The sequence below is a fragment of the Oncorhynchus gorbuscha genome, linkage group LG25 (assembly GCF_021184085.1).
Source record: "Oncorhynchus gorbuscha isolate QuinsamMale2020 ecotype Even-year linkage group LG25, OgorEven_v1.0, whole genome shotgun sequence".
In the NCBI taxonomy this organism is placed as follows: domain Eukaryota; kingdom Metazoa; phylum Chordata; class Actinopteri; order Salmoniformes; family Salmonidae; genus Oncorhynchus; species Oncorhynchus gorbuscha.
In genome coordinates this window covers 33,972,453-33,996,780 of record NC_060197.1, presented here as the reverse complement: position 1 = coordinate 33,996,780, position 24,328 = coordinate 33,972,453, and the positions used below count along the sequence as shown (strand labels likewise).

The window sequence follows — 24,328 nt, the reverse complement described above, 5'->3', positions numbered from 1 at the left end:
AACCTACAGTCTATAACACAATAGAAAAATATATTTACAGTGTGTGCAAATGTAGAAGAGTAGGGAGGTAAGGCAGTAAATAAAACAGGCCATAGAGGCGAAACAATTACAATTTAGCATTAACGCTGGAGTGATAGATGTGCAGATGATGATGTGCACATAGAGATACTGGGGTGCAAAAGAGCAAGCAGATAAATAACAATATGGGGATGAGGTAGTTGGGTGTGCCATTTACAGTTTGGCTAGTGAGGGAGATATAAGACTCCAGCTTCAGTGATTTTTGCAATTCGTTCCAGTCATTGGCAGCAGAGAACTGGAAGGAAAGGCGGACAAAGTGAGTGTTAGCTTTGGGAATGACTAGTAAAATATACCTGCTGGAGCGCATGCTACGGGTGGGTGTTGCTATGGTGACCAGAGAGCTGAGATTAGGTGGGCCTTTACCTAGCAAAGACTTAGAGGATCTGGAGCCAGTGGGTTTGGCGACGAATATGTAACGAGGGCCAGCCAACGAGAGCATACAGGTCGCAGTAATGGGTAGATTATGGGGCTTTGGTGACAAAACGGATGGCACTGTGATACTGTACTCACCAAACTGTATGTAGTATGTTGGAGGCTATTTTGTAAATGACATCGCCAAAGTCAAGGATCGGTAGGATAGTCAGTTTTACGAGGGTTATGTTTGGCAGCACGAGTGAAGGAGGCTTTGTTGCGAAATAGGAAGCCGATTCTAGATATAATTTTGGATTGGAGATGCTTAATGTGAGTCTGGAAGTAGAGTTTACAGTCCAACCAGACACCTAGGTATCTGTAGTTGTCCACATATTCTAAGTCAGAACCGTCCAGTGTAGTAATGCTAGTCGGGCGGGGAGCAATCGGTTGAAGAGCATGCATTTAGTTTTACTAGCACTTAAAAGCAGTTGGAGGCCACGGAAGGAAAGTTGTTTGGCATTGAAGTTGGTTTGGAGGTTTGTCAACACAGTGTCCAAAGAAGGGCCAGAAGTATACAGAATGGTGTCGTCTGCATAGAGGTGGATCAGAGAATCACCAGCAGCAAGAGCGACAGAGAAAAGAGTCGGCCCGAGAATTTAACTTGACACACTGAACTCTATCTGAGAAGTAGTTGGTGAACCAGGTGACTCAGTCATTTGAGAAACCAAGGCTATTGAGTCTGCAAATAAAAATGTGGTGATTGACAGAGTTGAAAGCCTTGGCTTTTATCGATAGCGATTATAATATCGTTTAGAACCTTGAGCATGGCTGAGGTGCATCCATGACCAGCTTGGAAACCAGATTGCATAGTGGAGAAGGTACGGAGGGATTCGAAATGGTCTGTGATCTGTTTGTTAACTTGGTTTTCAAAGATTTTAGAAAGGCAGGGCAGGATGGATATAAGTCTATAACAGTTTGGGTCTAGAGTGTTTTCCCCTTTGAAGAGGGGGATGACCGCTGCAGCTTTCCAATCTTTGGGGATCTCAGACGATACGAAAGAGATGTTGAACAAGCTAGTAATAGGGGTTGCAACAATTTCAGCTGATACTTTTAGAAAGAGAGGATCCAGATTGTCTAGTCCAGCTGATTTGTAATGATCTAAATGTTGCATCTTTCAGAACATCAGCTGTCTGGGCTTGGGCAAGTTGCTAACATAGCTGCATGCTAGTTTACCAAAGTTGACAAAGCCATAAATATCTAGACTACTACCACTAGTAAGAAAAGCTTATTTTCTACTGTTTGGACAACACAGCCGTTTGCTTTTTTAACTTCTTCGAGATAGGGGCGCTCTTTTAATTTTTGGATAAAAAAAACATTCCCGTTTTAAACAAGATATTTTATCACGAAAAGATGCTCGACTATGCATGTAATTGACAGCTTTGGAAAGAAAAAACTGACGTTTCCAAAACTGCAAAGATATTGTCTGAGTGCCCCAGAACTAATGCTACAGGCAAAACCATGATTAAATTTCATACAGGAAATGCCCCAGATTCTGAAGGCGCGTGTTCCAATGTCTCCTTATATGGCTGTGAATGCACCAGGAATGAGCCTGCCCTTTCTGTCGTTTCCCCAAGGTGTCTGCAGCATTGTGAAGTATTTGTAGGCACATCATTGGAAGATTGACCATAAGAGACTACATTTACCAGGTGTCCGCCCGGTGTCCTGCGTAGAAATTATTGCGTAATCTATAGGTCCATGCGCGTTCCATTTCTTCAGAGAAGAAACTAAACTGCCAAGAATGATTTATCATCAATAGATATGTGAAAAACACCTTGAGGTTTGATTCTAAACAACGTTTGCCATGTTTCTGTCGATATTATAGAGTTAATTTGGAAAAAAGTTAGCATTGTAATGACTTTCTTACCCAAACGTGATGAAGAAAACGGAGCGATTTGTCTACACAAATAATCTTTTTGTAAAAACGGAACATTTGCTATCTAACTGAGTCTCTCCTCATTGAAAACATCTGAAGTTCTTCAAAGGTAAATGATTTTATTTGAATTATTTTCTTGTTTTTATGAAAATGTTGCATGCTGAATGCCAGGCTTAATGCTATGCTATCAATACTGTTACACAAATGCTTGTTTAGCCATGGTTCAAAAGCATATTTTGAAAGTCTGAGATGACAGTGTTGTTAACAAAAGGCTAAGCTTGAGAGCTAATATATTTATTTCATTTCATTTGCGATTTTCATGAATAGTTAACGTTGCGTTATGCTAATGAGCTTGAGGCTGTATTCACGATCCCGGATCCAGGATGGCTAGAATCAAGAGGTTTTAACTTGTTTGAAGGTTGCTTTGCATCTTTTTTACTTTCTGAAGTGGATGCCACCCCCCTAACCATTCCCAATACAACAATCTTGAGTTCTACAAACAGTGATTAATTACCATATCCGAGGTTCATGGAACCCATCTGATTGGTGAGCTGCTGTGCTGGGGCCTGGGGGGCTATGGTGTGGTAGGGGGAATTAGGGGGTTGTCCATACAGAGAGGCGGCAGCAGCAGCAGGAGGGGCAGGGTACCTGGAGGACAGTAAACAAAGAGCTAAATATTATCTGTTCCAACAAACGAAATAAATATTCAGTCCATTTACCTATTAGTGGACTTGAAGAAAATGGAAGGAATGCACTAAGAGTATTGGGATGAAGCCATGGTTGCCTTTCAATTCTTGACCCTTTTACCCAAAGTGTGCACTTGCTCCCTCCCACTCATTGGTTGAAAGCAATGACATGGTGTTAACATGGGCTAGAGGGTGTTTCTATCATTGGTATTACACCATTCCATTTCCATTTAATACAATTCCATTAGGTGGATAGATCAAGAGCATACTTCAGGAAGAAGGGTAGAATTCAACCATTAGAACATTATTGTGGTAAATGGACTCTGCTCGGTGGAGTAAGCTCTGTTACCTTTGAGGGTGAGATCCATTCTGCTGAATGTTTGAGCAATACTGGCTGGAGACCTCTGGTGGAGGCATGCCAGAGGGGGATGACACAGGCTTCATCAAACCTGGAAGGTAAAAAAAATCCTCTTATGGTCAGACAATATATACACAAAGTATGCACCTGAATGCTGTGCCAATAGCATTGCTGTCCACAAGTCATCCTCTTGCAGTCACACATTACATACACAGTACAGTATACACGGGCAAACCTTCTAAATGACGAGGCGATAGTATGGCCGAGCAACAAAAGTACATATCCCTAGGCTTACATTTTGTCATTTCAATTGGAAGCTGCATTGCTTGAATCATGAACAAACAATTGCTCCTGGACTAATAAAGAATTGCACACATCCCAAATGACAAGATCAGACCAGTTGGATGAAAAGCTAAACAGAAGTTTTACAGGAGGAATGAGGAACATGGCTTTACCTGTTGGTGGGGCTGGGAATGACTGAGGTTGTCCCCCATAATGTCCATAGAGGGGCTGTGCAGGCGAACTCCCAAACCCAGCTGGGTAGCCCCCCATCCCAGGCTGGGCCTGGGAGTATGGAGGCGTGGCAACATAACCCTGCTGACTCATCCTAAATGCTGTTACGGTCTTCTCATTCCAAATTGGCAGAGATCCAAGAACCTGCAAAGACAGAAGCAAGGAATTTTGTTTTCTGAGGATGCAGTTCATTTAAGGCAGGCTAGACTTGAAGGGACAAGAAAATGTTGCTTGAATTTAAAAATGAGATTAAAAAAGCTCTAATTCACAGAATTTCACCAACCACAGCATTTAGAAACAACTGACACTGCACATGGGAACATTTTCCACACACTTGACAGGTTCGTGGTCTCCAGTAGTTTTTCCCCCCACACCTAACATCAGTATTTTCCTACAGTACAAAGTAAATATGTGGTATTCTCCACTAGGCAACGCCAACAAGCAATATTTGACCTCAAGACAACAAGACCCAAGCGCATTGGACCGTTGGAGATAAGGTCCCATCGTCATTGTCTAATCTACAAGTGACTATACTTATGTCAGTTTCCTGCAACAATGCTCCTAAAATAAGATGTCTTATTTTCTCAAGATGAATATATGTGATAACATTTGACAATGATTGGTTCATGATGACATACCTAGGTGTCTGGCTAGACTGTAAACTCTCCTTCCAGACTCACATCAAACATCTCCAATCGAAAATCAAATCAAGAGTCGGCTTTCTATTCCACAACAAAGCCTCCTTCACTCACGCCGCCAAACCCTTACCCTTGTAAAACTGACTATCCTACCGATCCTCGACTTCGGCAATGCCATCTACAAAATTGCCTCCAACACTCTACTCAGCAAACTGGATGCAGTTTATCACTGTGCCATCTGTTTTGTCACTAAAGCACCTTATACCACCCACCACTGCGACTTGTACGCTCTAGTCGGCTGGCCCTCGCTACATATTCGTCGCCAGACCCACTGGCTCCAGGTCATCGACAAGTCCATGCTAGGTAAAGCTCCGCCATATCTCAGTTCACTGGTCACGATGGCAACACCCATCCGTAGCACGCGCTCCAGCAGGTGTATCTCACTGATCATCCCTAAAGCCAACACCTCATTTGGCCGTCTTTCGTTCCAGTTCTCTGCTGCCTGTGACTGGAACGAATTGCAAAAAAATAAAAAAAAATAATAATAATAATAATTCGCTGAAGTTGGAGACTTTTATCTCCCTCACCAACTTCAAACATCTGCTATCTGAGTAGCTAACCGATCGCTGCAGCTGTACATAGTCTATCGGCAAATAGCCCACCCATTTTTACCTATCTCATCCCCATACTGTTTTTATTTATTTACTTTTCTGCTCTTTTGCACACCAATATCTCTACCTGTACATGACCATCTGATCATTTATCACTCCAGTGTTAATCTGCAAAATTGTAATTATTCGCCTACCTCATGCCTTTTGCACACAATGTATATAGACTCCACTTTTTTTTCCTATTGTGTGATTGACTTGTTAATTGTTTACTCCATGTGTAACTCTGTGTTGTCTGCTCACACTGCTATGCTTTATCTTGGCCAGGTCGCAGTTGCAAATGAGAACTTGTTCTCAACTAGCCTACCTGGTTAAATAAAGGTGAACTAAAAAATATTGGAGCAGAAATTGTAGGCTATTGATATCTTTAGCTGTTCAAATGATTCACGTGCAGTGTTGGTGAAATCATTCTTGAGCAATAGGCTTCAATAAGGCCAACGGTTATAAATACATAGACCTAAATACATTTGTCACCTTCTGCAAAATAGTATGCTATATTGTTCTCCCTTGTAAGCAAAGTATTGTTCTCCCTTGTAAGCTATTCTTTATATTTTAATCTCACAGTAAAGTTGACATTTTCCCCATTTTAGAACCAACTAAGCTTGACTTGATGAACTTCCACACTATAGCCCACAGAGTTGTCACATCTCGCTCAATTAAGGCCACATAAACAGCTGTTTCACATTGACAACTCCGTTCTCGACTCGTAGACAATCAAATACAAAAGTGATTAAAAATACATGTAAAAAGTCCATAAATTAAGACAGAAATATCAAGAGACAGTCATAGCAACAAAAAAAATGTAAGACGAGTCCTTTAGCCACTACCCAGAATTGCCACGTCAAAGACCGTTATTTTCGACACAAATCTTAGCATCGCCATCCTAGGAAACATTAGTATACCATTTAGTTACAACCAGACTGACACCGATATTTATCAACTGCAAGAAAATATAGCTGTTGTTTGCAGCACCCGAATCAATATCCATCTATCCAGCGCACAACATGCGTTTCTGATAGGCGCAGTGTACGTTATTTACAAATAGATACATTGTTGTTCATACACGGAAATGTCTACATGTGAAACTAAGTTTGCGTCACGGAGAAAGCATTCGGTTAAACACATGCATTTCAATAGACCAATATATGATAAAATACCCTCTTACAAATCCCTTTAGGCTTTTCTGTACAATTATTTACCTGTATTCTGGCGAGTATCTGCCGAGTCTTCTACTCTGAATTCCTGATCGTGAAAGCGAAGTGCCACGTCAAACTCCAACACAGCACCGGTCCGTATGCCATGTTTTCACTAGTTACCCCAGCCACAAAGTCAGAATCGCGAAATCGTAAAAATCCATGAAAACAAATATCTGCTTTAAAAAATAATTAAAGCTAGAGTTCGGCATAAGACTAGCAGTGTGGTTAAGGTTAGGGTTAGGTTAATAATCACATTTAAAGAAAATAAGTTTTAGAAATAGGCGGGGTTTATGACTTTGTGGCTGTGTTAACTTAGTGACGACCCCCATGTATCGCGCTGTAATTCTCAGTGGTGCGTGCGCATGCGCCAATTTGTGGGAAACCCTACAGGTCAGCATAGAGGAATTTTTTAATTTTTTTATTTCACCTTTATTTAACCAGGGAGTTTAATGCTGCGCCGATTGCGTAGCATTAAACTCTTCAAGGCCCAGTAAATTGTGCAGTTCTGATTTGACAGTTAGTCCTATAGCTATGGCATAAGGTAGGCTAAATGTAAACTATGAAGGAAGATGGGTAGACACATTGCTTTCATGTTTCATTCACTATGCAGTAGTAGGTAGATATCCACTGTCACATGACCTTAAAATGTGTATGTAATTGAGACCAAACCAGATCGTACATAGATATTAATTAGTCTCAGCAGGCTAGATCTACAAAATTCCAGATTTTGTTAAGATTATTTATAATGTGAAACCATCGTTTACACAGTCAATCAGCAATTGATTTCAATTGTTTAATCTCTGCATAATTGTTGGCTATATGGACTTTAGTGTGGTCATTCACTTTCTAGTATTATATTATTATTATATTAGTATTCGTTTAGGCCTGCGTATGCTCAAGACAAATTCCCTACCAGTGAATTAAGTTTATATTATATATCGCCAAGGGTTAGTCCATTCTGTTAAATTCTATAGGTGTCTCCAAACGGAAAAGAGTACACTCAATATCCTTGGCACCTCACATGCCCCATACTCGACTAAATTGACCGCGGGCCACTTACAGAGAACGTCATCAGAGAGGCTATTCAAATGTACAATGCAATTCATCAATAAATGTATAGGGATAAACAATACCAATTAAATAACTTTCAACCAATATTCTACTTAGGCCAACAAACCAACTTGACTAGAAAACCAGGCAGCATAATCGCTACATTGAGATATCAGAGCTCATTATTATTGTAACGACACTGTATGAAAAGTCAACCCCGACTCAGTTGTGGCCCCATACAAATGCTCTACAAGACTTTCTCTAGAGCGCACCATTTGATTCGCGCGCGGGCGGGTCCATATGCAATGACGTTTCAGAGCGGGCTGGACTCTGCATAACGTGCAGATGATGGGAATTATACTGCACCGTGCTGCTCTTGGTTTCATAGAGCCCTGTTGGTCCAACTCCGGACAATTTGATGATAGCGGTTTTGGTGGGAGCCTGTTGCGTGTGGCATGGGCACTGGGGATTATATCTGTGTTACGGTGCACGGAGGCGCGCCCTGGGGCTTCAGTCTCCGCGAGGGAGAGGGGGATGCCTACCGACGTTTGCAGGTTTATCAGGTAGAAACATCATTCGTTTGAAGTATGTTGTTTGTTAATTGTTTATGCTTTTGGAGTTGCCGAGTTTTAACAGACTACCGGAGCCTTCATCAACTTTATGCTGTGTCGCACTGCGGGTTTGTTTCGTCTCGTTTTTATTTGTGGAATTGTTGTATTGAATCATGAAAAGAGTTCATTTACATGTCATATACAGTGTGGCTTTAGGGACGTGGTTATGTCAAACAGTGTTTGAAACTACATTTTCAAAAGAGGATGTCATCTATGTTACAGTACCATTCTGATTTGGCTGGTATGCTAGTGCATCCAGACGAACAGTAGTTTATAATTGTTACCAGCTGGAATAATGGTGCCTTTCACAATGGCATAACAGTCTTGGTGAGAATTTGTGGCCAACTAGTTATATTCTCCTCATGTTTAGAGGAACAGTGGCGATTTGGAAATTACTTCACTAGCTGCGCTGGAAATGTAGCCTATTTGATGGGAAGATGATGAGGCAGATATATGAATGATTTTGCTCTTTAGGGTTAAGCTTCTATATATTCTATGGTTAACCCTTTATTTGGGAAAATGCTATCAGCTTGTTTGTTTGGAACAGGCAGAATTCCCCATTTTCTGGTGTGTCGGAGATGTTTGTGCGTAGGATTCTTGGAGACCCTTATATGGTCAGAGCTCGAGGGCTGCAGCGATCCTTTATCACAAGTGAAGATTTCAGCAAGAATCTAAACACGCGCTCGAGCTGTGGAAAGGAGAGAGACCGTTGCTATGCGCTGTGAGCGTACCTCTAGAGGTCACGGAGTGGTACCAATTTAAACAACAACAAAAGAAAGAAGGAAAGCTGTTGAACGGGACATATTATTTAGATTAAAAATAAAATAAATCGATTCAGATTTATCTTGTTTAATTGAAGATTATAATTTAAGCCTAATAGGCCTAATTGCGCAGCCAACCACTTGTTGATTCATTTAGTATTGTAGGCATAATCTGTATTACTGGCAACACAATATTAGGCATTACTGGCTACACATTACTGCTTTTAAGCAATTGCCTTCACTTGACTTAAAGTTCACTTAGGTGGAAGTGATATATGGGCATCCCAATAAAACAATCCTGAGCCAATACATATTTGAATACTTCATGAAATACTAAATACTTGGGGTTCCTGAACTTTGTGGAAGTACTTCCACCTAAGTAAAATTTTAAGTGGGCCCACAACACTGACCCAAACCTCACTTGTAGCCATTTGCTGTGTTTTAGGACAAGTTTAGTCATTATAGTGCCTTCAGAATGTATTCACACCATTTGACTTTTTTTTCACATTTTCTTGTGTTACAAATTGGGATTAGAATTGTTTTAATTGTTTTTTTCCAATGATCTATACAACAAATACTCAAATGTCAAAGTGGAAGATGAATGAAAAAAATATTATCTTCATTAGATAAGTATTCAACCTCTTGATTCAATACATGTTAGAGTCACCTTTGGCAACGATTACACCTGTGAGACTTTTTGGGTAAATCTCTAAGAGCTTTGCACATCTGGATTGCACAATATTTGCACATTATTCTTTTTTTAAACTCATCAAGCTCTGTCAGGTTGGTTGTTGATCATTGGTAGACAGCCATTTTCAAGGCTTGCCATAGATTTAAATCAATTTAAGGAGAAATTGTAACTCGGTCACTCAGAAACATTCAGTGTCATCTTGGTAAGATATTTGGCCTTTTGTTTTAGGTTATTATCCTGCTGAAAGGAACATTTTGTCTCCCAGTGTCTGTTGGAAAGCAGACTGAACCAGGTTTTCCTCTAGGATTTTGCCAGTGCTGAGCTCTACTCCTTTTCTTTTAATAAAAAAAAAACTCCCTAGTCCTTGTCGATGACAAGCATACCCATAACATGATGCAGCCACCCCCATGCTTGAAAATATAAAGAATGGTACTCAGTGATGTGTTGGATTTGCCTCAAACAACATAATGCATTGTATTCAGAAAAAAATTCTTAGCCACATTTTTGCAGTATTACTTTAGTGCCTTATTACAAAAAGGATGCGTGTTTTGGAATATTTTTTTATTCTGTACAGACTTCCTTCTTTTCACTCTGTCATTTAGGTTAGTATTGTGGAGTGTTGTTGATCCATTCTGTTTTCTCCTATCACAGCCATTCAACTTTGTAACTGGAAATCCAGGAAACGATGGACCAAATATTGAAGAATTTATGGTCATTTTTTGACAGACGTTGAAACTCAGTGCTTTGTAACTTGCTTTGTAATCAACCCTAAATTGTGGTTTCCCAGTAGCAGATTAAGCCTAGTCCTGGTCTAAAAAGCATGCTTAAATGGAGAATCTTCAGTGAAAGTGCTTTTTAGTCCAGGACTAGGCCTAATCTGTATCTGGGAAACCGTCCCTGAGGCTGTTAGCAAAGTTATTAATCATGAATGCATGGTAAGTTACTCATCATGAGAGCATAGTTTACTGAAGCACCTCCACTCTTATCTACAGCATAGTGTAGACTACACAGCATTTCATAGATGGTATAATTCATTTTTACTGCAGTGGGCTAAATCAGGGTCACACAGTGTTTCTTGGTAGTCATAAATCTACTTTGAAACAAAAGTACACTCCTCACACACATGGTAATGGGCTTTAAAAAAAGACACCTGTATCATGTCAGATATAGAGTTGAAATGTATTCAATTTTGAGTTTGCATCCCAATATTACACTTTTTATACATCACAGAAGACTGAAATATAACAAAACCGTTTGACATTCAAACACCAGGTTTTTGGCAGGTTTTTAAAAATAATATCGGTTAATTATTAAATTATGGAAATATAAATAATATTCCACCCATGAGGTCACTAGGTCATTTGACTGCAGGAAAAGTCTACATAGAATCTCATAATGACATTTTAAAAGAGCTGTCCACTGCCTGTATTAATAATGCTCCCTTTGAGCGCCAATATGATCTTTTCCACCTCTACTACATTTTTATTTGCTTTGCCAATACCTTTTAATTCACATGATACCATGTGAAAAGCATAACCTCAAGCCTGACTGAAATAGCCCAAACTGCTCCACTAGAATGGTGACCCTTGAACGGCCGGACCTACCTATTGGGGCGTGCTCTCTCTGCTGTCTCTTGTAGTCCACGATCAGCTCGTTTTGTAGACGTTTGGAGAGAGGGTATTTTCCTGCTACCACACCGCCAAGGCACTCACCTCCTCCTGTTGGCTGACTTGTCGTTGTTGGTAATCAGGGTTATCCCTGTTGTCATCAGCAAACTTGATGTTTGTCTAAATAGAACTAAACAGTATTGCAGTGTTTACAGTGTTGGGGAGTAGTGAACTGCATGTACAGTAGTTAAACTAGTAATAAAACTATATTTTTTTAGTAGCTTGGTGGTAGTTGAACCAAATTCCAGTCTTGGTAGTGTTTTCAGTTGTTAAATATGTTTTTGCCATGTAGCGGTTTAGCTAACTATTGAACTACACACCATTTGTTTTTGAAAAAATAAGTAGACAAGAAATTCCTTTCTTTTCCAGCATCAGACCTGCCTAATTCTCACTTGAAACTTAGGTTTTTGTGTTTATTAAACTACACATTCTGTTAACATCTGACTCCATAGTGATCTGTTCTTGCAGTCATGTTTCTTAACTTAGCACTTTGTTTTTGTAAGATTGTACCATCTATAACCTAAAATGGTCCTTTGGCTGTCCCCATTGGAGAACTCTTTGAAGAACCCTTTTGGGTCCAGGTAGAACTCTTTTGGGTTCCAAGAGTAGAAGAGGTAGAACCCTTTTGGGTTTCTTTTGGGTCCATGTGGAACCCTTTTTTCGAAGAGTGTAGTCTGACATTTTAGATATGATAATTTTCCACTAATTAGTTTGAATGTAGTTAACTACCTTCAGAGTAATTTTTGCAAAGTAAACTATATTTTTCTTAAGAATAACTTTAACTTGTTCCAGTATGAATTAATTGGTAGCTTGGTAAACTGCACTGAACAAAAATATAAATGCAACAATTTCAAAGATTTTACAGAGTTACAGTTCATATAAGGAAATCAGTCAATTGAAATCAATTATAGGCCCTAATCTATGGATTTCACATGACTGGGAATACAGATATCTGTTGGTCACAGATACCCCCCCCCCCCAAAAAAAAAGCCAGTATCTGGTGTGACTATGATTTGCCTCATGCAGCGCAATACATCTCCTTCACATAGAGTTGATCAGGCTGTTGATTGTGGCCTGTGGAATGTTGTCCCACTCCTCTTCAGTGGCTGTGCGAAATTGCTCGATATTGGCGTGAGCTGGAACATGCTGTCATGCACGTCGATCCAGAGCATACCAAACATGCTCAATCAGTGACATGTTAGAGTATGCAGGCCATGGCAGAACTGGGCCGTGCATTATCATGCTGAAACATGAGGTGATGATGGCAGATGAATGGCATGACAATGGGCCTCAGGATCTCGTCACAGTAACTCTGTGCATTCAAATTCCTATTGATAAAATCCAATTGTGTTCGTTGTCCGTAATTTATGCCTGACCATAGCACAACCCCACCATGGGGCACTCTGTTCACAACTGCAGTCAGGTCAAGACCCTGGTGAAGATGACGAGCACACAGGTGAGCTTCCCTGAGACGGTTTCTGACAGTTTGTGCAAACATTATTTGGTTGTGCAAACCACAGTTTCATCAGCTGTCTGGGTGGTTGGTCTCAGACGATCCTGCAGGTGAAGAAGCCGGATGTGGAGGTCCTGGGCTGGCGTGGTTACATGTGGTCTGTAATTGTGAGGCCGGTTGGACGTACTGACAAATTCTCTAAAATGACGTTGCAGGTGGCTTATGGTAGAAAAAATTACATTACATTCTCTGGCAACAGCTGTAGTGGACAATCTTGCAGTCAGCATGCCAATTGCACACTCCCTCAAAACTTGAGACATCTGTGGCATTGTGTTGTGGGACAAAAGTACAACTTTTAGAGTGGCCTTTTATTGTCCCCAGCACAAAGTGCACCTGTGTAATGATCATGCTGTTTAATCAGCTTCTTGAAATGTCACACCAGTCAGGTGAATGGATTATCTTGGCAAAGGAGAAATGCTCACTAACAGGGATGTAAACAAATTTGTGCACAACATTTGAGAGAAATAAGATTTTGTGCGCATGGAACATTTCTGGGATATTTTATTTCAGCTCATGAAACCAACACTTTACATGTTGCGTTCATATTTTTGTTCAGTTTATATTTTCAGTGTAGCTTAGCTTGCCTGACAGGATGCTCTCAATTGTGCATCTGTAAAAGTATGTGAGGGATTTAGGTGCCAAGATGCATATATTTGGCTATTTTGAAAATGTTTGCTTTTTGTGTCATACAATTTCAACTGAAGTCATCCTTCATTCTATTACTTTATGTTGACAATCAATTGATTTAGTTCATTTATTTGGGACATTTACAAACAAGTAACAACTTTGACATGTAAAAAATGACACTGATGCTGTATTATATCATCCATGAGAAGCGTCACTCATCCACAGCCACTCCAGTAAGGTAATCTATAAATAAGTCAACCAACTGGATTTCAATTTTTAGACAAATAAAGTCTTGCTCTAAACCTTGTTATTGGCACAACTGGGGAACATGTTGACATTCCAAAAAATACTTAAGCACGGCAGCTGAGGAAGAGGCCTTTCTAATGTAGCGTAGGGAATATGGGGAAATGTAAATTAAATTAAAGGTGAATTACATTTGTAGGGAAATTCACCCCCCACCCCCCCACTCTACAAGTGACTCTTCAGTCTTCAAAGTGTTTTGTACATGACATCCTCATTGAACTAATTATATGATTTTGTCGAACAAATATCATTCTCCTGCAGTATTTTAGGGTGCTAAGCTCCTAAAGAGGGTCCCTCCACAGTCTGAGCACATTGTTCTATAAGTACTGTGTGAATGTCTTCAGCTTAGCTGTAAAAATGTTGCCTGTGCTGATGTGAAATGTCAATAGAAGACGTCTCTTGCTAGTCTACGCCTCAGTCGAGGATATCTGAAGAGTGACCTCATCCTAACAGAAAGTCATCTGGAAGACATAACTTTTAGCTTGTCTCAATACTTTTTGAGGGGGGTTGGGCCGGGGGCGGGTCAAGAGCTGTAAAAGTTTAAAAAGCTAACATACCAAGATTATGAGAAATACTCCACTGTCAGAGGTAGGGTACTTTCATATCTGATTAGTTGGAGTTATTCAAAGCTTCTGTTGGATTAGGTGTGAGCAGGGCTCCCTCTCCAAGGAGAAAGTGATTGTTCAATGTACTGACATGCAGTAGATCAGCGTGAGGGGGTCTCTCTACACTCTCAAGAGGCAGTTTTCCATATATGGGAAGTTATTTTGTAAGTTTTGGGAGTCCTGGCTTGAGAACAAAGTTGGTGAAGTCACAACCCACTGATTTTTTTTGTTTTTTTTAAAGGTGCAGAAACTCTTTAGCGTGACTGAAAGGCAGCCACATTTCTGTAAGTGGAGGATACTTATTTGGATAGTCCTAAGTAGATGGTTTGTCGATGTTCAGTGGATAGATGTTCAATAATTGTCAACAACATTTCAACTAATTTTCCAAATCAAATTAAACTGTATTTGTCACATGTGCCGGATACAACAGGTGTAGACCTTACCGGGAAATACGTACTTACAAGCCCTTAACCAACAGTGCAGTTCAAGAAAGTGTTCAGAAAATATTTACCAAATAAACTGAAGTCAAAATAATAAAAAGTAACACAATAAAATAACAATAACAAGGCTATATACAGAGTCAATGTGTGGGGGTAATTTGTACATGTAGGTAGGGGTGAAGTGACTATGCATAGATAATAAACAGAGACTAGCAGCAGTGTAAAAAATAAATGAGGGGGGGAGCAATGTAAATAGTCCGGTGGCCATTTGATTAAATGTTCAGCAGTCTTATGGCAAGGGCTTTTGGTCCTAGACTTGGCGCTCCGGTACCGCTTGCTGTGCAGTAGCAAAGAGAACAGTCTATACCTTGGGTGACGGTTTTCTTTGACAATTTTGGGGATCGTCTCTGACACCGCTTAGTATATAGGTCCTGGATGGCAGGAAGCTTGGCCCCAGTGATGTACTGGGCTGTACACACTATCCTCTGTAGCACCTTACAGTCAGATGCCAAGCATTTGCCATACCAGGCGGTGATGGAACCGGTCAGGGTACTCTCGATGGTGCAGCTGTAGATCTTTGAGGATCTGGGGACCCATGCCAAATCTTTTCAGTCTCCTGAGGGGGAAAAGGTGTTGTCGTGCCCTCTTCTCGACTGTCTTGGTGTGTTTGGACCATGATAGTTCGTTGGTGATGTGGACACCAAGGAACTTGAAATTCTCGACCCACTCCACTACAGCCCCATCGATGTTAATGGGGGCCTGTTCGGCCCGCCTTTTCCTGTAGTCCACAATCAGGTCCTTTTGTCTTGCTCAAGTTAAGTGACCGGTTGTTGTCCTGGCAGTGTCTGACCTCCTCCCTATAGGCTGTCTCATCGTTGTCGGTGATCAGGCCTACCACTGTTGTATCATCAGAAAACTCAATGATGGTGGAGTTGTTTGGCCATGCAGTAATGAGTGAACAGCGAGTACTGGAGGGGACTAATAACACATTCCTGAGGGGACCCTGTGTTGAGGATAGGTGTGGCAGACGTATTGTTGCCTACCCTTACCACCTGGGGTCGGCCCGTCAGGAAGTCCAGGATCCAGTTGCAGAGGGAGCTGTTTAGTCCCAGGGTCCTTTAGTTTTATGATGAGCTTTGTGGGCACGGAGGATGTTGAACTCTGAGTTGTAGCCAATGAACAGCATTCTCACATAGTTGTTGCTTTTGTCCAGGTGGGAAAGGGCAGTATGGAGTGCGATTGAGATTGCGTCATCTGTGGATCTGTTGTGGTGGTGTGCGAATTTGAGTGGGTCTAGGGCATCTGGGATGATGCTGGTGATGTGAGCCAGTCTTTCAAAGCACTTCATGGCTACCGATGTGAGTGCTACGGGGTTGTAATCATGTAGGCAGGTTACCTTCACTTCCTTGAGCACAGGTATTATGGTGGTCTGCTTGAAACATGTAGGTATTACAGACTCTGTCAGGGAGAGGTTGAAAATGTCAGTGAAGACACTTGTCAGGTTGTCCACGCATGCTTTGAGTACACGTCATGGTAACCCGTCTGGCCCTGCGGGTTTGTGAATGTTGACCTGTTTTAAAGGTCTTCCTCAAACCCCCTACCGAGAGCGTTATCACACAGTCATGTGAAACAGCTCTCATGCATGCTTCAGTGTTGCTTGCCTCAAAGCGAGCATAAAAAGGCATTTAGCTCACTGGCGAGCTCGCGGCTAGGTTTCCCTTTGTAGTCCGTAATAGTTTTCAAGCCCTGCCACATCCGATGAGCCTCAGACCCGATGTAGTAGGATTCAATCTTATTCCCGTATTGACGTTTTTGCCTGTTTGATGGTTCGTCTGAGGGCATAGGGGGATTTCTTATAAGCGTCCGGATTAGTGTCCCGCTCCTTGAAAGCGGCAACTTTAGCCATTAGCTCGATGCGGATGTTGCCTGTACTCCATGGCTTCTGGTTGGGATATGTACGTATGGTCACTGTGGGGACGACGTCGTCGAAGCACTTATTGATGATGCCGATGAGTGGTATACTCCTCAATGTCAGTTGATGAATCCCGGAACATATTCCAGTCTGTGCTAGCAAAACAGTCCTGTAGCGTAGCATCCGCCTCATCTGACCAGTTCTGTATTGAGCGAGTCACTGGTACTTCCTGTTTGTAAGCAGATTTTTGTATGCATCTATAGGTGTGGAGTAAAGGTGGTCGAGAGTTTTTGTCCCTCTGGCTGCACGTGACATGCTGGTAGAAATTAGGTCAAACGGATTTAAGTATGCCTGCATTAAAGTCCCCGGCCACTAGGAACGCCGCTTCTGGATGAGCATTTTCTTGTTTCCTTATGGCTTTATACAGCTGGTTGATTGCGGTCTTAGTGCCAGCATCGGTTTGGAGTGGTACTGTAAATAGACGGCTACAAATAATATAGATTAGAACTCTCTTGGTAGATACTGTGGTCTACAGCTTAACTTAAGGTACTCTACCTTAGGCGAGCAATACCCTAAGACTTCTTTAACCTCTCTGGGATCGTTCGGGACGCTAGCGTCCCAACTCGCCAACAGCCAGTGAAATTTCAGGCGCCAAATTCAAAACAACAGAAATCTCATAATTAAAATTCCTCAACCATACAAGTATTTTACACCATTTTAAAGATACACTTCTCGTTAATCCAACCACCGTGTCCGATTTCAAAAAGGCTTTCCGGCAAAAGCGGAACATATCAATATGTTAGGTCAGCAACTAGTCACAGAAAGCATTCAGCCATTTTCCAACCAAAGAGGAGGTGTCACAAAAAGCAGAAATATAGATAAAATGAATCACTAACCTTTGACGATCTTCATCAGATGACAGTCCCAGGACTCAATGTTACACAATACATGTATGTTTTGTTCGATCAAGTTCATATTTATATCCAAAAACCTCAGTTTACATTTGCGCCATGTTCAGAAATGCCTCCAAAACATCTGGAGAAATGGCAGAGAGCCACATCAAATAACAGAAATACTCATCATAAACTTTGATGAAAGATACATGTTTTCCATAGAATTAAAGATGAACATAACCTCTTGCGGCGAGCCATTCCGGATCCGGGATCGTGAATACAGCCTCAAGCTCATTACCATAACGCAACGTTAACTATTCATGAAAATCGCAAATGAAATTAAATCAATATGCTAGCTCTCAAGCTTAGCCTTTTGTTAACAACACTGTCATCTCAGATTTTCAAAAATATGCTTCTCAACCATAGCAAAACTAGCATTTGTGTAACAGTATTGATAGCTATTGATAGCTAGCATTAGCATTTAGCGTTAGCATTCAGCAGGCAACATTTTCACAAAAACCAGAAAACCATTCAAATAAAATAATTTACCTTTGAAGAACTTTGGATGTTTTCAATGAGGAGACTCTCAGTTAGATAGCAAATGTTCAGTTTTTCCTGAAAGATTATTTGTGCCGGAGAAATCGCTCCATTTTGTGCGTCACGTTTAGCTACTAAAAAAACCTGTATCCAGGTTTGTGTAAATCTATCCGCAAGCTCATTAGCATAACACAACATTAACTATTCATGAAAATCGCAAATGAAATGAAATCAATATGCTAGCTCTCAAGCTTAGCCTTTTGTTAACACTGTCATCTCAGATTTTCAATAATATGCTTCTCAACATTAGCAAAACTAGCATTTGTGTAACAGTATCGACTGAAACATGGCAAACGTTGTGTAGAATCAATCCTCAAGGTGTTTTTCTACATATCTCTACAAAGATATATCGTTCGTGGAAGTGTGCTTTCCCCTCTGTATGCCATGGGAAAATGCCAGCAGCTGAAAATTACGCACCAATTTAGACAAAGGACACCGGGCGGACCCCTGGCAAATGTAGTCTCTTATGGCCAATCTTCCAATGATATGCCTACAAATACGTCACAATGCTGCAGACATCTTGGACGAACGGCAGAGAGCTTAGGTTCATTCATGGCACATTCACAGCCATATAAGAAGACGATGGAAAACAGAGCCTCAAAAATTCTGCTCATTTCCTGTTTGAGGTTTCATCTTGGTTTCACCTGTAGCATGAGTTCTGTGGCACTCACAGATAATATCTTTGCAGTTTTGAAAACGTCAGAGTGTTTTCTTTCCGAAGCTGCCAATTATATGCATAGTCAAGCATCTTTTCGTGACAGAATATTGCGCTTAAAACGGGAACTTATTTTTTATCCAATAATGAAATAGCGTCCCCATAGCTTCAACTGGATAAGCAAGCCATACAGTTACCCGCCAAATTGTGGAGTCAACAAAAGTCATAAATAGCATTATAAATCTTCACTTACCTTTGCTGATCTTCGTCGTATTGCACTCCCAGGACTCCCACAAGAAACGTTTGTTTTGTTCGATTACGTCCATATTTATGACCAAATACCTCTGTTTTGTTCGCGTTTAGTTCACTATTCCAAAGGCACAATGCGCGATGTTTACAATCAATCCTTAGGGTCTTTTTATAATAATAGCGTATTCATTACAGAGGAAAAAGAAGGAACGGGCGCACCCGCGTGACCACGCAGTAAACAACTGATTGGCTTCAGCCTGGTCCACTTGTTGAAACAGCTCTTATTCGACACCCTTCCACAATAGAAACCTCAAACAACTTTCTAAAGACTGTTGACATCTGCTGGAAGCCTTGGGAAGTGCAATTTGGCCCCATAGACACAGCATATTGGATAGGCAATCACTTAAATGAAACTACAAACCAGCTGTTATTGACAAATGGACACTCCCCCGCCCCACGTCTTACCAGATGTAGCTTCTTTACTTACTCCTCTACGATTCTCAGAAGGCAGCCTGACCTCCGCCCCCTTTTTATCCATCTTTTTTTCACGCAATTGATGGGGATTTGGGCCTGTTCTCGAGAAAGCAGTATATCCTTCACGTCAGACTCGTAAAAAAAAAAAAAAAAAAATCTTCTTACAGTTTGAGGTGAGTAATTGCTGTTCTGATGTCCAGAAGTTATTTTTGGTCATAAGAGATGGTAGCAGCAACATTATGTACAAAATAAGTTAAAAAATAAGTTGCAAAGAAAACCTAAGAAAATTGCAGTTGGTTAGGAGCACGTAAAATGGCAGCCATCCCCTCCGGTACCATTCTGACTTCTACTCCCCTAATCCTAACCTTTACCCTTACCCTAACCTTTATTCTAAACCTAACCTTAAATAATACTTTCCTATCACAGACTTCAAAGCGCAAGTCTGTGCGTGGCTCTCACGGTTTGTTTGTTCATCACCTGAGATGTGAATAAAAATACCTTCAAATGATCGGTGACATTCTGTGCTGTCACCTCACGAAACATTTGATATCAAATAAAAAATGCTGGCGTATAGAGCCAAATGTACAATTTTAGCTTTACTGTCCAAATAGATACAGAGTAGTGGAGGCTGGTGGGAGGAGCTATAGGAGGATGGGCTCATTGTAATGTCTGGAAATGGAATCATCGAAACAGAATCAAACATATGGAAACCACGTTCTACTCTGTTCCATTAATTCCATTCCAGCCATTACAATGAGCTCATCCTCCTATAGCCCCCCCCACCAGCCTCCTCTGATACAGAGGGGAACGTAAACTCCAAGGAAAAGACCAATCTCCGATAAGAGGGTAAAGAGACCAAATAAATACTTTCAGGTTGGGTTTAGCTACTGAATTAATCATACAATGAAACACTACAACACTTGCACCATGCCAAACGAACTTGCGGTTTCCCTTTCCCTATCTCTCATGGTGATGTTGATTAATCACTGTCACGTGGCATTTCCTGCCACATTGCAGGGAGTTGTGGCAAACTGAGTCCTTTGATTTCTACAGCCCCTTGAAATTATATCACTTGACAGACAGGCAGGCACGGGAAATTGCATGAGATGAAAAACGCCCTGGGAATTCATCCATGAAGGCTAATTATGGACCTTGGATTGCTATGACAATATAAAAATATAGCTAAATGGGATTCAGTTTGCGCTACAGCTCATTTGAAAGTGCCAGTGATGCTACTCCAACATGGTTAAATCCTATGAGATGAGTATGTTGTCCTGTTTCTGTGTCGAAGCAGAATCCAGACAGGCGGACAATCACCCTCAAGTTACCTTCCTATGTAGTCTGCACAGATGGTAGCAAGTGTATGGATAGGGCTATTTTGACCTTCCAATTACTGAGATATGTCACTGCGAATCAAGTCAACCCTGTTGTCTGACGACCAGAATAAATGTTTCCTTCTAATAAAGACTTTGGTTCCCTTTGCGTAAATAGCAATGTCATTACAGGGAGGAGTGCTGAAGTCATTTCAAAAGAGGGCAGTAAAGTCATTTCCCATATTTTGGGGAATATCGCTCCTGGGTGATAGCAGTCTTAACTCTTCTTTGGACCGGTTTTCTAGACTAAAAAGCATGCTCACTAGAGAGTCTCCATTGAAATATCCTATTAGTCCAGGACTAGTCCTAATCTGTGTCCGGGAAACCAGCCCTGTGAGTATAGCAGCCTTTTGTTACTTGTGAATTAGTCCTAATGGTGGACCACATGCGCTTGATTAAGATGCTGTACTATTAAATATCCCTTTCTCATGCATCCCTCGCAGTCGTAGAGTTATAGCAGGAGACAAATGGCTCTGTCCAATCACAAGTGGTGACTGCAGGATTTCACTGTGGTGGCCAATCAGTGCTTGTCCCTTCCTGAGAGGACGAAAATGAAAACCTTGATATCAAGTTGAGTGATTTTGTTTTAAACAGCACGCACTGCCTTATCAATTCAATTAATGCATAAAACAAACGCACAGCTTTGTGTTATTTTATTTATTGTGTTATCTTTTGGTTGACTGTGGGCTGAATGCGTTTGTAGTACCTCAGGTTACCACTGACGAACTCAAAGTTACTGAGTGCACCTTTAAATACAGTATATAGAGGCAGTGACAGTCAGTTGCCATTCCATGAGTAGCCGGCGCTACCTGTAAGACAGCTAGAAAATGTTTGCCTGAGATTTGAAAACATAATTGCTTAAAGCTGCATGGAACTGCCTGAAGCTTTGTGTTCAATGCACATTCTTGTGATTTTGTGTTGCGTTTAAGACACTAAAAAGTAGGACATTTGGCAAAGGCGCAGTCAGGCATGGCGCGAGCATGAATTGTCTAATTTTAGCCCTACAGATGACAATATAAAATGTCTTGACTGTTAAAAATCTTTATGTATGGTAAATACCACATTGTAACTACGTGAGATTGTGTTGAACGCTGCACTGTAATCTGAACGACAGATTCAAACCTCTCACACTCTTTATGAATAATAAAAAGCATCGGGGTGTTTCCTTTGTTGATCTTTCCATACCAAGAGCAAAATAGAAACAGATGAAAAATAACAACTCAAACGCAGCATATACAGTAACCGGAGGAACCTATTATAAGCAACCCAAGACTGAGATTTAACAGTAGCAACTCAGTCCGGTCTAGAATATTGTCTGACATTGTGTGTATGACTATGGCTCAGGAGGGGAAAGAAATGAAAGGAGTGGTGCTGTGGTGGTCCAGACAGACTTTCCTCCCATAGAGAGATACGAGTCCAAACACAGGCTCACAGGAGTTCTCCATATATGGCCGTTTGCACACAGATGGCTCCTACAACTCAGGCTGGAGTCGCACTGTTTTATCAGATGGTTACCAGCTCATTAACCTAATGAAGCAGCTGTAAAAGAAACACCTGAGGAGGCGTTTTTCTTTCTGGTCCTGACGAGAAAAAATGACTGTGGGTGGAGATTCTCTTCTGCACTGATCAACCAATCGATTAATGTGGAGGAGGAGTTAAGATGTCACCTTGTTAAAGTCCAAAAGCAGAAGTCGCGTCACAGGCTCTTTCCATTTCCCCTTAAAACAGGAGGCATCCGGTTATTTCCAACCTGCAGAGTGTGCCAGCTCATAAAATAAACCCATAAAACACATCTGTATATATAGCGAGATCTCGTATTTATCACAGGTTGTCAGGCTGTTTCCTTTTTAGAAGTGTTAAACTCTTAGCTTCATGCCCAGACTTGTTTGATACTAAATGTGATGGAAATGGTATTTGTGTAGAAGTACCGTATATTATAATTATTGTACGGTATACATATGTGAGTCATGTTGATACTATGTTGGCTAGAATGGGGACTGGTTTAATGAACTCCGACAGAGGCAGTTGGCTAGAATGAGGGGGCTCAAAACAACGTAGGAGAGGCAGCACATTAAATTCTGGCCCAGGGTTGCAAGCAGAGTGAGTGACAACAACCAGGCCTATACGCCATGCAAGTGATGCGTTCCTGCATCTTACTACCTGATCTTTTGCATGGGCTTCAATATATATCATCAAATTAATGAAAATCAGGTCAAATAAGATACGTACAATTATATTTTGTGTTTGTGGATGAATTGACTTTGACGTTTTTGCGATGAAGACCATTTCGCTACGTTTTTGCCCATAGAAGACCATTAAAAAAGCCTACAGAAGTTTCAAAACTGAAAGGCTATTTGCAAGTTATGAAAGATGCATTGAGGTAGAGACAGAAAGTTAAGGCTGCTCATGTGGTTGTCATTAGGGGTAGTGGAGGAACATTAAAGTGTAAAAAAATGTAGTTTGTTGTAATTCTCTGGTGTGATCAACGCCAAGATTTGTCCTTTAGAAGCAATTTTTTAATAAAGGCCCAATTCTATACTTAAGGAAGTAGAGACAACATGGTGTAAAATACACAGATGTGATCATGTATAAACATCTATTTATTCATTATATTCATTCATTACATACTATATTTGTGAAAACATTATTCCCGTTGATGGAATAAAACTGTATGCATGAAGCATCTCCAGCAGAGGAGGCTGGTGGGAGGAGCTATAGAAGGACGGGCTCATTATAATGGCTGGAATGGAATAAATGGAAAGGTATCAAACACAATCTTATGGAAAGCACATTTGTCTCCATTTAATTTAATCCATTCCATACATTACAATGAGCCCATTTTCCTATAGCTCCTCCCACCAGCCTCCTTTGATCTCCAGTCCATGTCATCGTATTCATTATTAGCTAAAATACTAAACTGATCCTAGATCAGTGGTCCTACTCAGACTTTATGCATATGGGTGCAGAAATTTAGATGGAAACATGGCTCTCTCGTGATATACTGTCCCAGTATATACAGCCAGCTGGGTTCTCAGGACATCGCACAGACAGGAATAAAGAACACTCCAAGAAGAAGAAATGTGGGGGTGTATGTTTCATGATTAAGTACTCATGGTGTGATTGTGATAACATACGGAAACTCAAGTCCTTTCGTTCTACCAACCTTGAATACCGCACAATCAAATGCAGACCGTATTAACTCCCAAGAGAATTCACTTCGGTTATAGTCACAGCAGTGTATATTCCCCCTCAAGCCGATACCATGAAGGCCATCAAAGAACTACACTAGACTTTATGTAAACTGGAAACCACATATTCTGATGCTGCATTTATTGTAGCTGGGGATTTTAACAAATCAAATCTGAGGAAAATGCTACCGAAGTTCTACCAACACATTGACTGTAGTACTCAGGCTGGGAAAACATTGGACCACTGCTACTTAACTTTTTGAAATGCCTACAAGCCCCTTCCCCCGTCCTCCCTTCG

At 41.0% G+C, this 24,328-nt stretch overlaps 2 protein-coding genes across 3 annotated transcripts in view; one reads left to right on the top strand and one right to left on the bottom strand.

Annotated features, from left to right (window-relative positions):
- Positions 1-6,637, bottom strand: part of LOC124014029 (protein transport protein Sec24D-like) — a 28,849-nt gene extending 22,212 nt beyond the window's left edge. The window contains 4 exon segments of the mRNA XM_046328682.1: positions 2,877-3,010; positions 3,398-3,497; positions 3,862-4,063; positions 6,425-6,637. Of these exon segments, the coding sequence (XP_046184638.1) occupies positions 2,877-3,010; positions 3,398-3,497; positions 3,862-4,012 (385 nt within the window). The 5' untranslated portion in view covers positions 4,013-4,063; positions 6,425-6,637.
- A 1,185-nt stretch (positions 6,638-7,822) lies between these two features.
- Positions 7,823-24,328, top strand: part of LOC124013784 (synaptopodin-2-like) — a 42,014-nt gene continuing 25,508 nt past the window's right edge. The window contains exon 1 of one of the 2 annotated variants that reach the window (XM_046328296.1): positions 7,823-8,034. In XM_046328296.1, the coding sequence (XP_046184252.1) occupies positions 7,927-8,034 (108 nt within the window). In that variant the 5' untranslated portion in view covers positions 7,823-7,926. The remainder of the gene's footprint in view (positions 8,035-24,328) is intronic. The other variant, XM_046328297.1, reaches the window with a different exon arrangement.